General features: G+C 49.4%; 1 protein-coding gene across 1 annotated transcript; it reads left to right on the forward strand.

The window, feature by feature from the left end:
* The first annotated feature begins 3,021 nt into the window (after positions 1 to 3,021).
* On the forward strand, positions 3,022 to 11,820 carry ICMT (isoprenylcysteine carboxyl methyltransferase). Its single transcript, XM_055305732.1, has 5 exons — positions 3,022 to 3,274; positions 4,060 to 4,148; positions 4,979 to 5,148; positions 5,905 to 6,122; positions 8,354 to 11,820. The coding sequence occupies exons 1-5, from the start codon at positions 3,080 to 3,082 to the stop codon at positions 8,534 to 8,536; spliced, it is 855 nt and encodes a 284-aa protein (XP_055161707.1). The 5' UTR covers positions 3,022 to 3,079; the 3' UTR covers positions 8,537 to 11,820.
* The last annotated feature ends 1,029 nt before the right edge of the window (positions 11,821 to 12,849 follow it).

Raw genomic sequence — 12,849 nt, forward strand, 5'->3', positions numbered from 1 at the left:
CCAGGAAGCTGCTCTAACAACTGACCAGGGACCCACCTGCAGGGAAGAGGGAGAGGCCAGTTCTCAGACTCTATCTTACACGGCGTGGCTTATCTCAAGCTTGGACAAGACAAACTTCTCACCCTGGGAAGCTGGTGTGTTGAGGTGCTTGGTCATGCCTCATCCTTGCACCTGCCTTCAGCTTGCTCGGGCTTATCCCCTCTTCTACATTCTCTCTCTCCACAAAGGAGCCCCATTTAAGAAAAAGAAGGCTGATTTCATCCCAGCCTGAAGTTTAACTTGGAAAAGTCAAGGAGGTTCTTAGAACCCTTTGAACCGGAGGAATCCCTACTTAGGCGTGGGATAGAAAGCTACCTCAGCTGGTGGGCGAAGACCAGGAGGAGGGGCGCCCAGGGGAGACCCAGCCGAGGGACTTTCCTGCATGAGAAAGGGCTCCCTTTGTGCTTGCCTCCAAGCTCCAAGAACAAAACACATTCAAATGCTTATTTACAAAAGAAGGCAAGAGAGGCATCCCAGGGCTGAGTAGTTCACCTTTATTTTCTTATAATTTTATGGGCTGCTTGTTCTCCTGCCTGGGGAGGACACTGGAGAACAGGATGCAGAATGGACTTTGATCAGATTGCTTTCCTCTCTGGTTGGAATGCAGGTCTCTGCATATGTTTCTGTCCGTATCTCTGGGTGAACTGTTTCTCTGTGCTTCTGTCCATCTCTGTGTTTAACTTTGTTTCTCTGGGTCTATGCCAGTGCATGCATATATTTGCTTACTTGGCTCTTTCCTCCATTACTGCTCTGTGAGTTATGGGCCCCTCCCTGACCGATTCAGCAACTCCAGGCACTTCTCAAAATTCCCCTTCCCTCTGATCTGGCCATACATGGCAGGGGACTGTCTTCCTCTTTCTTCCTTCTCCAAGATGAGGCTGATGGAGATGTATGGTCTAAAGGGAAGTGGTGGGCAGAGGAGAAAGTGTTGCTCAGGCTCACCTAACTAACTGGCTTTCCTGTTGCTCTGTGCCCCTAGAACAGGGACAGTCCCTGACGGTGAATCAGGGCCCTAAATCAGTGTGGACAGCAGATGCCAATGGCCAGAAAAGGAGTGTCCTGGGGGCAGCTCTCTGCCCCAGGACTAACTTCACTCCCAGGAGTGAAAATGCAATGATCATTCTCTAGGGTCCCTGAGGCATCCCAGCATTGGAAGAGAGGTACTGAGTCTGGGTGAGAGCATCAGAAATTGGGGGCAGTGTCAGGAGCCTGAGGTCTCAGCCTGCAGTACACCATGCCTCCTTCCTAATGTGGCACTCCAACTGGGCAACTTTGGATTTTAAAACATTAAATCTCCTTTCAATTCCCAGGAACCCAGTTTAGCAAATGTCTTCTGAACATCATTTAAACCTTGTACCGGGCTTTGCAGAACATTATCAATACCTGATGGTGAAATTAGGACCCCTATTTTACAAGGAGCCGAGGTTTGGAGGTGATTTGCCCGAACTTAAAAAGCTGGGCCAAGGCAGTGCTGAGACGAGGATTCAGTCCAGGCTCCCCATTCTTCCCTGACCCCAGCTGCTCAGACGCCAGGCCTCCAGCCAGGTCCTGTGGGGACAGAGAGTGTGGGGCAGCCAGAGGCTCAGAAGCAGGCTTGGTTGACTGCCGTGCACAGCCCGCTTGGTCTCAGGACTCTCTGACCCACTACTCTGGGCTCCAGCCTCTCCCGGGGCCTGTCCCCTATCCCAACTCCTGGCTTCCTTTCTCCTGCCTCTTGAGTCTGCAAACTTGGTGCCCGTGCTCCCTCCCTCTCCATAGATGCCCTTGCTCTCATTTTCAGCAGAAGGCTGAGTGCCCCAAGACCTAGCTCCAGCCTCTCTTCCATGCTGCCTCCTAACCTTGGATCCCTCTCTCTCCTCTCCATTCAGACAGGGCTTGGGTCCCACTTCTACCCCACCCACGGTTTACTGCACTCACTTGCTTACTTGCCTTTCTCCTCATCATCCCTCTGTGAGCTCCCCCGGGTGAGAACAGAAACCCTTTCAAAACAAGAACAATGTCCGATTTAAAAAGTAAATGTGGGGGATCCCTGGGTGGCTCAGCGGTTTGGCGCCTGCCTTTGGCCCAAGGTGTGATTCTGGAGTCCCGGGATCGAGTCCCATGTCGGGCTCCCTGCATGGAGCCTGCTTCTCCCTCTGCCTGTGTCTCTGCCTCTCTCTCTCTCTCCTTCTATGTCTATCATATAAAATAAAATAAATAAATAAATAAATAAATAAATAAATAAATAAATAAATAAAATAATATAAAAAAAAACAAAAAAAAAAATAAAATAAAATAAAAATAATAAAAAAGTAAATGTGTGTTGACCGTGCGCAATGTGGAAAATGAAAGTCACCCGGGTTCTATCACCTGGAGATGACCGCTGTTAAAAAAAAACAAAAAACAAAAAACCTGTGGCTTCTATCTCCGTCTTTTCCCCAGGCTCGCGCGTTTGCTTTCGCAAGACCGCCCGGTAAGGTTTTGCATTCTGCCTTTGGAAAGCCGTGGTGCAGGCTGAGCTCCTCACCATCGGCCAAAGTTCCCCCTCGGTCATCCGCGCGCGGCGGGCAGCCCGGGCACCCCGAGGGCCGCCCCGCTCCTGCCTTGCGCGCCCGGGGGCGTCCGCTGGGCTGGGGGGCCGCGCGGGGCCGGCCGAGGCCGGGGTCCCTTCGGAGTTCCTGGGACCGGGCCCCTCCGCAGGTTGGGGCTGCCTTCTGGCAGACGCCCGCGTGCGCTCCTCGGCCCGGGACCCGGGTGGCCCGCGCCTGCGCCCACGCCCACGCCCGCCGTTTGCCGCTAGGCCTGGGTCAGGGGGTCCCGGGGGGCGGGGGAGGGCAGGGAGAGGGCTCCCGGGGGCCGGCGGGGCGGGGCCGCTCCCGCCAAAGCCGAGCGCCGGCCGCGCGGCGCGGCGATATCGCGAGAGCTCGCGGGAGGCGCGCGGCTGCCGGCAGCGGCGCTTCCCGGCCGGCCGCGGCGGCGGCGGCGCAGTGCGCAGGCGCGGCGGGCGGGTTTCCCCGGGCTACAGCCGGCGCCGTCGCCAGCTAGTCGGCCGCCCGGCGCCATGGCGGGCTGCGCGGCGCGGGCTCCGCCGGGCTCCGAGGCGCGCCTCAGCCTGGCCACCTTCCTGCTGGGCGCCTCGGTGCTCGCGCTGCCGCTGCTCACGCGCGCCGGCCTGCAGGGCCGCACGGGGCTGGCGCTCTACGTGGCCGGACTCAACGCGCTGCTGCTGCTGCTCTACCGGCCGCCGCGCTACCAGGTGCGGCCGGGCGGAGGCGGGCCGGGGCCAGGGCCGGGCCGGGCCGGGCCGGGCGGGTTGGGCGCGGGGCCCCGTCCCCTCGGGGGAGCTGGGCGGGGAGCTGGGCCGCCTCCCCGGCGCGTGTGCTTGCTCGCTGAGCTGCGGCGGCAGCAGGGGCCCCGGCGCGCCCGGCTCGGCGGGCGCGGGCCCCCGTCTCCGGCAGAGTGGGTGGGAAATTGCAGTCGGCGCGGCTCCGCAGCTGCGGCAGAGGCGCGTGGGGTGCGGGTGCGGAGGGAGCGGGCCCACGAGCTCCTTTATGTAATCGAAGGTGTGGGGACTTACCTGCCGCCGAGGCTCAGGTCGGATGCCCCCGCACCTTCGTGGAGGGCGCCGGGCGCAGAGGCCCGCTTGCCCCGACCACATTCGCAGCGCGGTCCGGGGAGAATCCGGCCATAGGCTCATGCGGTTTGCCCACGGCTGGCCCTGAATAGTGGCAGCAATAATAAGACTAATGGCAGCCGGAACTTACAAGGCGCTCACTCTTAAGTGTTTTACGTGGGTGCCCCTCGCAGCAATCCTAAAGGGTAGCTGCGTTCCGTCTGTAGGCCAACCGGAGGTCCAGAGAGGCCGGGTAACTTGCCCATGGCCACACAGCCAGAGCGGGGTGGCTGCGGGATCTGAACGCCGGCACCCCTGCTTTGCCCTGTTAATCTCCGAGCCCGCCAGCTCTGCCTGTTTCCTAAGGAGTAGGGTGTGTGCTCAGGGAACAGCCAGGTAGGTGACTGAGCTTTCTTGGTCTGTTTCAGATAGCCATCCGAGCTTGTTTCCTCGGCTTTGTGTTCGGCTGCGGCATGTTGCTAAGTTTCAGCCAGTCTTCTTGGAATCACTTTGGCTGGTAAGAAGGACTTTGGGAACAATGGTTTTGAGGCAGGGGTGGAAGGATCAGAGGGTCAGGACTGGTATTTCCTCATCCCCGTATCTCCTCTTTGGCCGAAACCTGTTTAGGATCCTATCCGGTCTCTTAACTTCCACCTAGAACTTGTGCCCATTGGTTGCTTCTGTTGCAGGCAGAGACAGGTCTCCCCGGCGCCTTCCCCGTCGGTGCCCTCATCAGTAATGTGACAAGCCCTTCCCAGAAGAGGTGACAGGAAGGGGCAAGGCTCTGGCTCATCTTCACAGGCCTTTTCCATCTCTAATTTCTATTAGGTCACATCTAGTGCATCCCCCACGGCCAGTGTAGGATTTTCCCCCTACGCTATGATTTCAGGCCTTTGAGCCTTCTAGTCCCTCACCTGGATATGAACCAGTGGCTTCAAGGTAAAAAGCTTTATCTCCTGTGATCAATACTCTGAGCCGTCTAATCCTTCTTTGCTGGAATTATTTGTTTTGTTGAATTTTTGTATTCCACAGACATCGCTGATTTGTTTTGATTATGTCCCACTTCTGTATTTTTATTGTGTGTAGTATCATTTTTAAAGGATGGAAGGGCTCATAATGCCTTCCCCACCAATATTTGTTTGGCCTATTACATTCTACATGTGGATGCCTGATGTCCACTCTCAGGCGATAACGGGAGCTCCTCCCGTTGAATTAATTATAAGCAGAATTCACAGAATTCCGTAGAATTCACAGACGGTTCTGCTGAACCCAAGTCTGTACATTGACTTATGGCTGACCTGATTCCCTTGCCCCCACTTACCTTTCTTTCTTTTTGTTTTTTAATAGGTATATGTGCTCCTTGTCACTATTCCATTATTCTGAATACTTAGTCACAGCAGTCAATAATCCCAAAAGTCTATCCTTGGATTCCTTTCTCCTGAATCACAGTCTGGAGTATACAGTAGCTGCTCTTTCTTCTTGGATAGAGTTCACACTGGAAAATATCTTTTGGCCAGGTCAGTGTGTCTGCTCTCCCCTCTGGAAGGGAGAAGGGTGGTTTTTGTGCAGGCCTGAGGGCAGTGACATGGGTTCACCTCTCAGGTATAATCTCCTGGAGCGATTTTCCCCAGATCTCTGTCCTCACTAAGCTCTTTATAAAGGACAAGCAGAGCTTGTGAATTCCACTTCTGGATTTTGAATGGAGGACATGTTGCCTTAAGCCTTCCATAACATACTGCATTGTCTGATAATGAAGTCCCAACCTGGGATAGCCATAATCCTAACTTTACAGTCAGCCAACTGCGTCTGCTCATTTTCTGTGACTTGAGACTTTTTCACGTGAAGATTTTATTAGTGAAAACCTCTCAAATTGAACTTTCTGCAGCAAATTAACTAAAATACATGTGGTTCCCAGGATTCAGTAAAGGGCCAGGGTAGGAAACACTAGATCCTTCTTTGGTTCACTTAGCTGTCCTTGTCCCCAAGGAAAGGAGGGGGACATGTGGCAGAAGGCCACGGATGGGGAGCCCATCAGGTCTTTGCCATGAAGCTCTAATTGGGTTTTTGGCACTTTAAACAGATGAACAGCACAACTTAGAGGAATGTGTTTTGCTTATAATTAAATTTTAATGTGATGACAAATGCTAATTGCCCACTAGCATGTTTCCTAATGTTGCTTGCCTTGGAAAAATAGGCTAATTCTTAAGCATCCACAGGGGGAGCTCCACAGTCCCATGTCTTCACTTCCTGTTTGTCACATGTCTCTCCAACAGAACTGAAGCAGATCACCTGGCTCAGCGCCATGGGGCTGCTGATGGTGGTCTTTGGAGAATGTCTGAGGAAAGCAGCGATGTTCACAGCTGGCTCCAATTTCAATCACGTGGTGCAGAATGAAAAATCAGAAACCCACACTCTGGTGACAAGTGGCGTGTATGCTTGGTTCCGGCATCCTTCATATGTTGGGTGGTTTTACTGGAGTATTGGAACCCAGGTACGGTATCAGAAATGACAGTGGTTGCCTTTAATCTTTTTTACTTTTCTTAAAAATTGACAATTCACATACCATAAAATTCACCATTTCAAAATGTACAGTTCAGTGGATTTCAGTGGATTTATTATGTTGTTGGTCTCCTTTAAATAGGTGCATCAGCCACCTGCCATGTTTCAAGTGAGAACAAAATAAAATGCAGAAGAACTGATGTAGCCCTTAATGTTTTTTTACTATGTACCTAAAATCTGGATGTTCTAAATTTGTAAACTCCTGACGAGGTGCTGTGACCCCCATCTGCTGTACCCTTTCCCTGCTTCTTTAAGTTAGATCAGGAGCACCTCAGTGGGTGCTTTGAGGAGAGAAAGCCTTCTGCTGCTCAAGGGGATTCTGATTTTCATTAGAAGCTGGTATTGATGAGGCCAAGGTCATGGATTAGATTTAATGTGAGCTACAGAGGCTTGTTCTATCTCAGTTTAGAGACCGAGCCTTGTTTCCTGCCCATTGGCTCTTGAATACATTCTTTTGGTCCTAGAAAGACCAGAGAATGTGACCAGAGTTTAGGAAACTCCTCACCTCTTTGGGAAAATCCAGTCTGGGCCCCCAAGCATTCCATTGGCAATGCATGATCTGTTGGGGACTCTCTGCTGACCCCCGATGGTATAGAAGGGGCAGGGTACTGCACAGGACTTATTTTAATACTTGTGTTTCTGAAACTTAAGACTCTCCTGCATCAACAATCATATTCCCTGGAAATAAGTTGATTGTAGTTGAATCATGTCATTTGCCATAGATGCTACCCACATACAGAAGTGCTCTAGGACTGGAGTTTGCCTACCTCTGTGACCATAGGTCTCTGTGCCTGTGACCTAGTACACGTGTGTATAAATATGGAACAGGTCTTTCCCAGGATACTTGTCGTGTACAAAATACTTATTCTATCTTGTTATTTGTAATGCTATTTATGACGCACTGAATGAATTTCAGGGCTCAGTAATAGGCTGTGGCCTGCATTTGGGAAATCCCGCTATAGGATATGTCGAGAAGCCGCACGTGTGTGCTGGCTGTGACGGCACAGGCTCCAGCATCACTGACAGGGCCAGCCTGGCTCTCACGTTGGCTGCTTGGCCTCTGCCCACACACATTAAGTGAGGAGGGCAGTGCCTCAGAGGTTCACCCTGAGAGCTTATTCATTGTAAAGGGCTTAGCTTATTCTTGAAATACAGTTAAGTACCTAGTAAGCAGTGATAGGAATAAGAAGTCAAGGACATGTGCCTGGCTTTCTGGGTGAAAGTCGCCCACTTGTGGAAGATACGTGTCCGTGGGGGTCCATCAGAGTGGGCAGGAGTGGAGTGTTGGGTTTCCCACACAGCACAGAAATTCCTGAGAGCTGGAAGATGTTTTTGGCCTGGAGGGACTATTTGGCAGTGGATCAGTGGGGAAGATGTTCTCAAAGTAAGAAAACCACAGAAGTAAAGATGTGAGAGGTAGTCAAAAGTAGGCACAGTCCAGTGGAAGGGGACTGGAGGAAGTGGCCAGGGCACTGCTTTTCTGGGTTTGGGCAGGGGAATGGTTTGAAGAAAAGTGATTTCATGGTAGCAGTGTATGTGGTACAGGGCTAGGCCGGGGCAGCCAGGGGCAGGGGACAAGGCAGTTGAGAGGTGAGGGTGGCGTGCATGGAACAGGAAGGGGCAGGCTAGGAGCCCCTGGGGTATGGGCAGGAGCTGCTGTCACCACCCTGAGGACTGAAATCCAAGAAGTTGATCTTTTAATTTTTAGATCTGTCTCACATAAGAGGAACAACAGAATAGTGTCTGAAAAAAGCTACCGAGGGGCGCCTGGGTGGCTCAGTGGTTGAGTGTCTCCCTTTGGCTCAGGGCATGATCCTCGGGTCCTGGGATCAAGTCTCACATTGGGCTCCCCTCAAGGAGTCTGCCTCTCCCTTTGCCTATGTCTCTGCCTCTCTCTGTCTCTCATGAATAAAAAATTAAAATTTCTAAAAAAGAATAGAAAGAGAAAGAAAAGAAGCTACCGTGATGAATGTTTAGTTTGTTTGTGAAGATAGTAGTAAGGTTTTAGCAAATGGCCTCAGATATCAAAGACCCCAATAGGATTTTGAGAGTCCCTGGGCCCTTGGCAGGAAATTCTCTGTAGATATTCAGGAGCAGCAGGTGCTGCTGGAGTTCTCAGTGTCGGGACACTCTGACCCTGATCAACTTCGTGTCCCCTGCCAGGTGATGCTGTGTAATCCCATCTGTGGCGTTGGCTATGCTCTGACAGTGTGGCGATTCTTCCGAGATCGAACGGAAGAAGAGGAGATCTCATTAATTCACTTTTTTGGAGAGGAGTACCTGGAATATAAGAAGCGGGTGCCCACAGGCCTGCCTTTTATAAAAGGGGTCAAGGTGGAACTATAACACTGCAGGAGCGGGCCAGGCTGGGCCGAGGGGCCTCCACTCTGCACGTAGCCCGGGCCCACGCTGCCTCCGGTCAGCCACTCTGCCGAATGGAGTCTCTGAACCATTTTCTATGTCACCAATTACTCTTCTGGAATATCACTCAAGACCAAATGGTCAGAAGGCCTTAGGACCAAAAGACCCCACACCCTAGAGCAATCTGTTCTTGGGCTGAATCAAGGTAGGACATAGATCAAAGATGGACAAAGAGCAAATAACAGCAATACTCTACAGTGCCCCTCCAGAAGGGCCCTGGTGAGAACCCAGGCCACGCACCAACCCCCACGAGGTATTTAGTGTAACCAAGACCCCTGAAGAGAGGTGGACTCATTACGTTGAGTAAGGCTTCTTTGGCAGGAAGGGGTATGTGGGCAGCAGTGCTTAGTGTTAGAAATACATTCAAAATCCTTAACTGAAAAACACAAACAGCACAGCTTCGACCTCCTTATTTCTGTGCTTAAGTGCATGAGCATCTATACAGTTTTAAAAATAATTCTTTATAAGGCACTTTGGCTCTTAATATATTTAATCGTATTGACATATCTATTTTTTATAAATAGCAGTATAAATTCAAAGGGGATTCGGTGTTTTGGCCCCAACTTTTGTTTGGCAGAAAGGCAGCATGGACACCACCAGGCGATTTGGCTGAGTGGCTTTGTGTTCACAAGGGCACCCACGCCAGGGAGACTGTGGGCCCCTGTGGCTTTCTCTGGGATCTCGGCTCCTGCTCTTCTCCCAAGAGGGGCTGGTATTAGTGGCACGCTTGTCAGAGATGTGTCGTTTTTCTTTTATCCGAGAAATGCTAACTGCACACCGCTCTGTGTAAGGCATTGTTAAACCTTGGGAAGTACTGTTCTCCATTTATTTGGGATTTTAGTCTCATCGCTTCATAGCTTATATTTTTGTGTTTCAATTGAAATCTATTAAGTATTGACTTCTATGTTCTGTTCTCAAAATTCCACCAATACTAATGCCATTTCAGACTGTCTTTTCCAAAGGGGTTCAAGCATCTATACACAATTCAAGCAAGTCAGCTCACAAAAGTCTTAAATAGAGCAAGTGATCCCAAATGAGATTTAGTCAGTATTTTTTTCAAGTCTGGGGAGAATGGTTGGCTTTAAACACATCAGCTTTAAGACCCTTGTGAATCCTGGACAAGAGAGGGCCTTGGTCTCCACGTGAAATCCTTCCTGCAGTTCGAGGTGGCGCGAATGAAGCCCGCGCATGAAGGCAGCGGCCGCCCCTGGCTGCAGTGCTGCCTAGCTGCCACACTGCACGCACCCAGCGGCTTCAAGGAGCCACTTAACCTTTCCGTGCCTAGACTCCCCATCCGTAGAATGGGGTCAATACCACCTACCTCATAGGGGTGTTGTGAAAACTTAGAAGAACAACGTCAGACCTTTTTAATACATAGATAAGAGAGATGGCATAAATGGAATCTGTACTGTGTGAGATTGCACAGACCTGGACCCTGGTTAGCTGTACCAGACCCTGGAAATGTGTGTTCAAAAGAGCATGTTACCAACTCAGAAATATTATTGATTTCTATATTTCATGGCCTAATGAATTTTTTCGTTATTATATATACCAAAGAGGTTTACGGGTTTGTTGATAACTGGAATGACACTCTTCTGGTGTGAGTGGACACTACCATTGGCCCTTGAGAGGGCCTCACACCCAGGCCGGCCAAGGCCACTGCTGGAGCTCTCAGCAACGGGTCCCACTGACACGAACACTCCCCAGTGGGACGTCCACATGCACTTAACTCTGGGAACTTCAGTTGAATCAGTTCTGATTTGTTCTCCAGGCCACACTTAGCAAAGTAAACTCCACTCATCAGGATTACAGAATGGAGGAGGGCGTGGCTGGGGTTTCGGCAGCCATCCCCAGCTCCTGGAGGGAAAGTTCTGTGCTGCATATAGCAGGATTGGATCCAGCTTTCATTCCCATGGGGATGCTGTGAAGTTATCTTTAATAGATGGAGAACAGCTAATGATGGCCCCTGGCTCTGTGGACAGAAAGTTGGAAGATGTTGGCATTTGGTGATCTCAACTTTGTCTACCTGCTGGAGTTCACGAAACCCACCTTCTTGCCAGGCCCTTGAGCTCAGAAGGTAGGCCTGGTGTTTTGTAGTGAGATGCTGCCATTTACCACCTGGTCTGTAAGAGCAATCCCGTGGGCCAGAGTAGGGAGACACTCCCACCCTGACTTGTATACCCAGGACAGAAGTCAGCAGTTACTTAGGGAGAAAAGATGAACTACATAGGGGCAGGACTTGGCAAGTGATTGACTTTCATCTAGTACTGACATTTCCAGATTATTTTTAACTTTGTAAATTTAGCAATGACAGTGTACACAGCAGAGAATCAGGTTAATGAAGTACAGGGTTTTTGGGTATTCCCAAAAGCTTTTTGGGTATTCCCAAAAGCTTTTTGGGTAAAGGCCGTATCACCAGTTCCCTCAAATTAAGAAACTGTCAAGAGATGACTTACTTTTTCCATTGTGGGTTTTAAAGTGGAGATTCTTAAATGGAAAAAAGGCAATGCACAGAGCAAAGCTACTTTGAAGCAGTGTAAAATGAAACATTCAATGAAGCTTTGCAGACTTGCTGAGAATAGCAGTTTACAGAAAAGAGGTAGTGAGTAGGGTGAGCTTGGCTGAAAGCAAAAGGCAGCATACCCCACTGTCCCTTCATCATTTGTAGGAACTGCTTCTTGAGCCTAAAGACTACACTTTATTATTAATCCTTTCCATTTATTTAACACTCTGAGTGATTGACATGATAGGGAAATATTCCTAAATCAATACATGTGTTAATGGCTTAGGCTCCGGAGGGTTGGCCGTAGCTCAAGCTCATCTGGTAGCAGTCCCTCTGTAGTAGGTACAGTAAACCACTGTCCCTTCTCTGCACTTTCTTACTGCCTTAGATACTCGTGCTCTCCCACCGTATCTCGCTTCTGTAGTGACTTGATGAGGTTGGTGGGAGAGGCTTGCTCTCTGTGCCCTGCTGTGAGAGCTTGACGCCTTGCCCTGGGCTTGGAGGGCCAGCCTTCAGGGTGATCCCAAGCGCTTGCTCTAGAGGAAGCCGTCCCATAGCTAGGAGAGTAATTTAATGGAGTAATTATTCTACTCTTCTTTTTACATGCAGAAATGTTTATTTAAATATTTTAAATTGGATTTTCTTTCACAGATACTGAATATTCTTTCCAATTCTTAAATAAAACTGTACTTGATTTCACTATGAACCATAGTGTGGTTGTCTGGGATGTAGAAACTAAGATCATGTCACCTCTGGCTAAGAAATGTCCGGTACCTACAGCACAAAACCAGATGTATTTTGGTTTGGTTTGGTATTTTGGCCCACTCAACTCAATTCTGAATTCTAATCTCTAACCAGTTCCTTAGACAGGTTCCTCCTGCCCTTTAGGCTCCTGTGGGTTTGTGATGCTCTTGAATGAGAACGCCAATGCTCCAGAACAGCAGGTGCAGAGGTGTTGGGTATTGATGTGATGTTTTCATGTATTCATTGTGGGCCGACCTGGCATATGGAAGCCATTCACTGTTGGAACTACCGAATCAAGCTGGATATCTGCTTAAAATGTGACTGTGTGGGCATTTTACCTCCAAAACTTTAAATTTTAGGTCATCTGGGTTAATTTTCCTTTTTAAGCATTTCTGAAGTTGCACCTGATAGAAGCCTCACATTATCATTATATTAAAGTACCAACTTGAATTACTATCACTAAAATAATATAACACAGAGCGTACCGACTATTTAAAATCATACAAACTTATCTTCTCCTTTACTTTACCAACACCATCCAACACATTCTCATAAAAAACTATTATCCCACATAACATTCTTACATTCTCCAAATTCTCCATTTAAAAAAAAAAATATACTACATATAACTGATTATTGTTATAACAATCCCTATTTCACTTTAACTTACAACCCTGAGAATTGCACTTTCGCACCCCCGGTCGCCGCCGCTCTTATCCACTAAAATATAAAAATATAAAATACAATTTATAAACAAACAAAAAAACATCTATCCACCACCCCCTCTATAACTCTATCTCTATCTTCATATCACCTTTTCTTTTCCTTTTTACCTTACATTATTCTCAGTGAGAGTGATGTAGAGAGAGTGAGTAGAGAGAGATATATAGTAGATAGAGAGAATTTCTTTACCAAACGCTTATCCCGGGGTGAGAAATTAGTCCCCTCTCCGTTTTCTCTAACACGCTATCACGACCCCCCCCGCCGTCGC

The sequence above is a fragment of the Nyctereutes procyonoides genome, unplaced genomic scaffold, assembly GCF_905146905.1.
Source record: "Nyctereutes procyonoides isolate TBG_1078 unplaced genomic scaffold, NYPRO_anot_genome, whole genome shotgun sequence".
NCBI classification, from domain to species: Eukaryota; Metazoa; Chordata; class Mammalia; order Carnivora; family Canidae; genus Nyctereutes; species Nyctereutes procyonoides.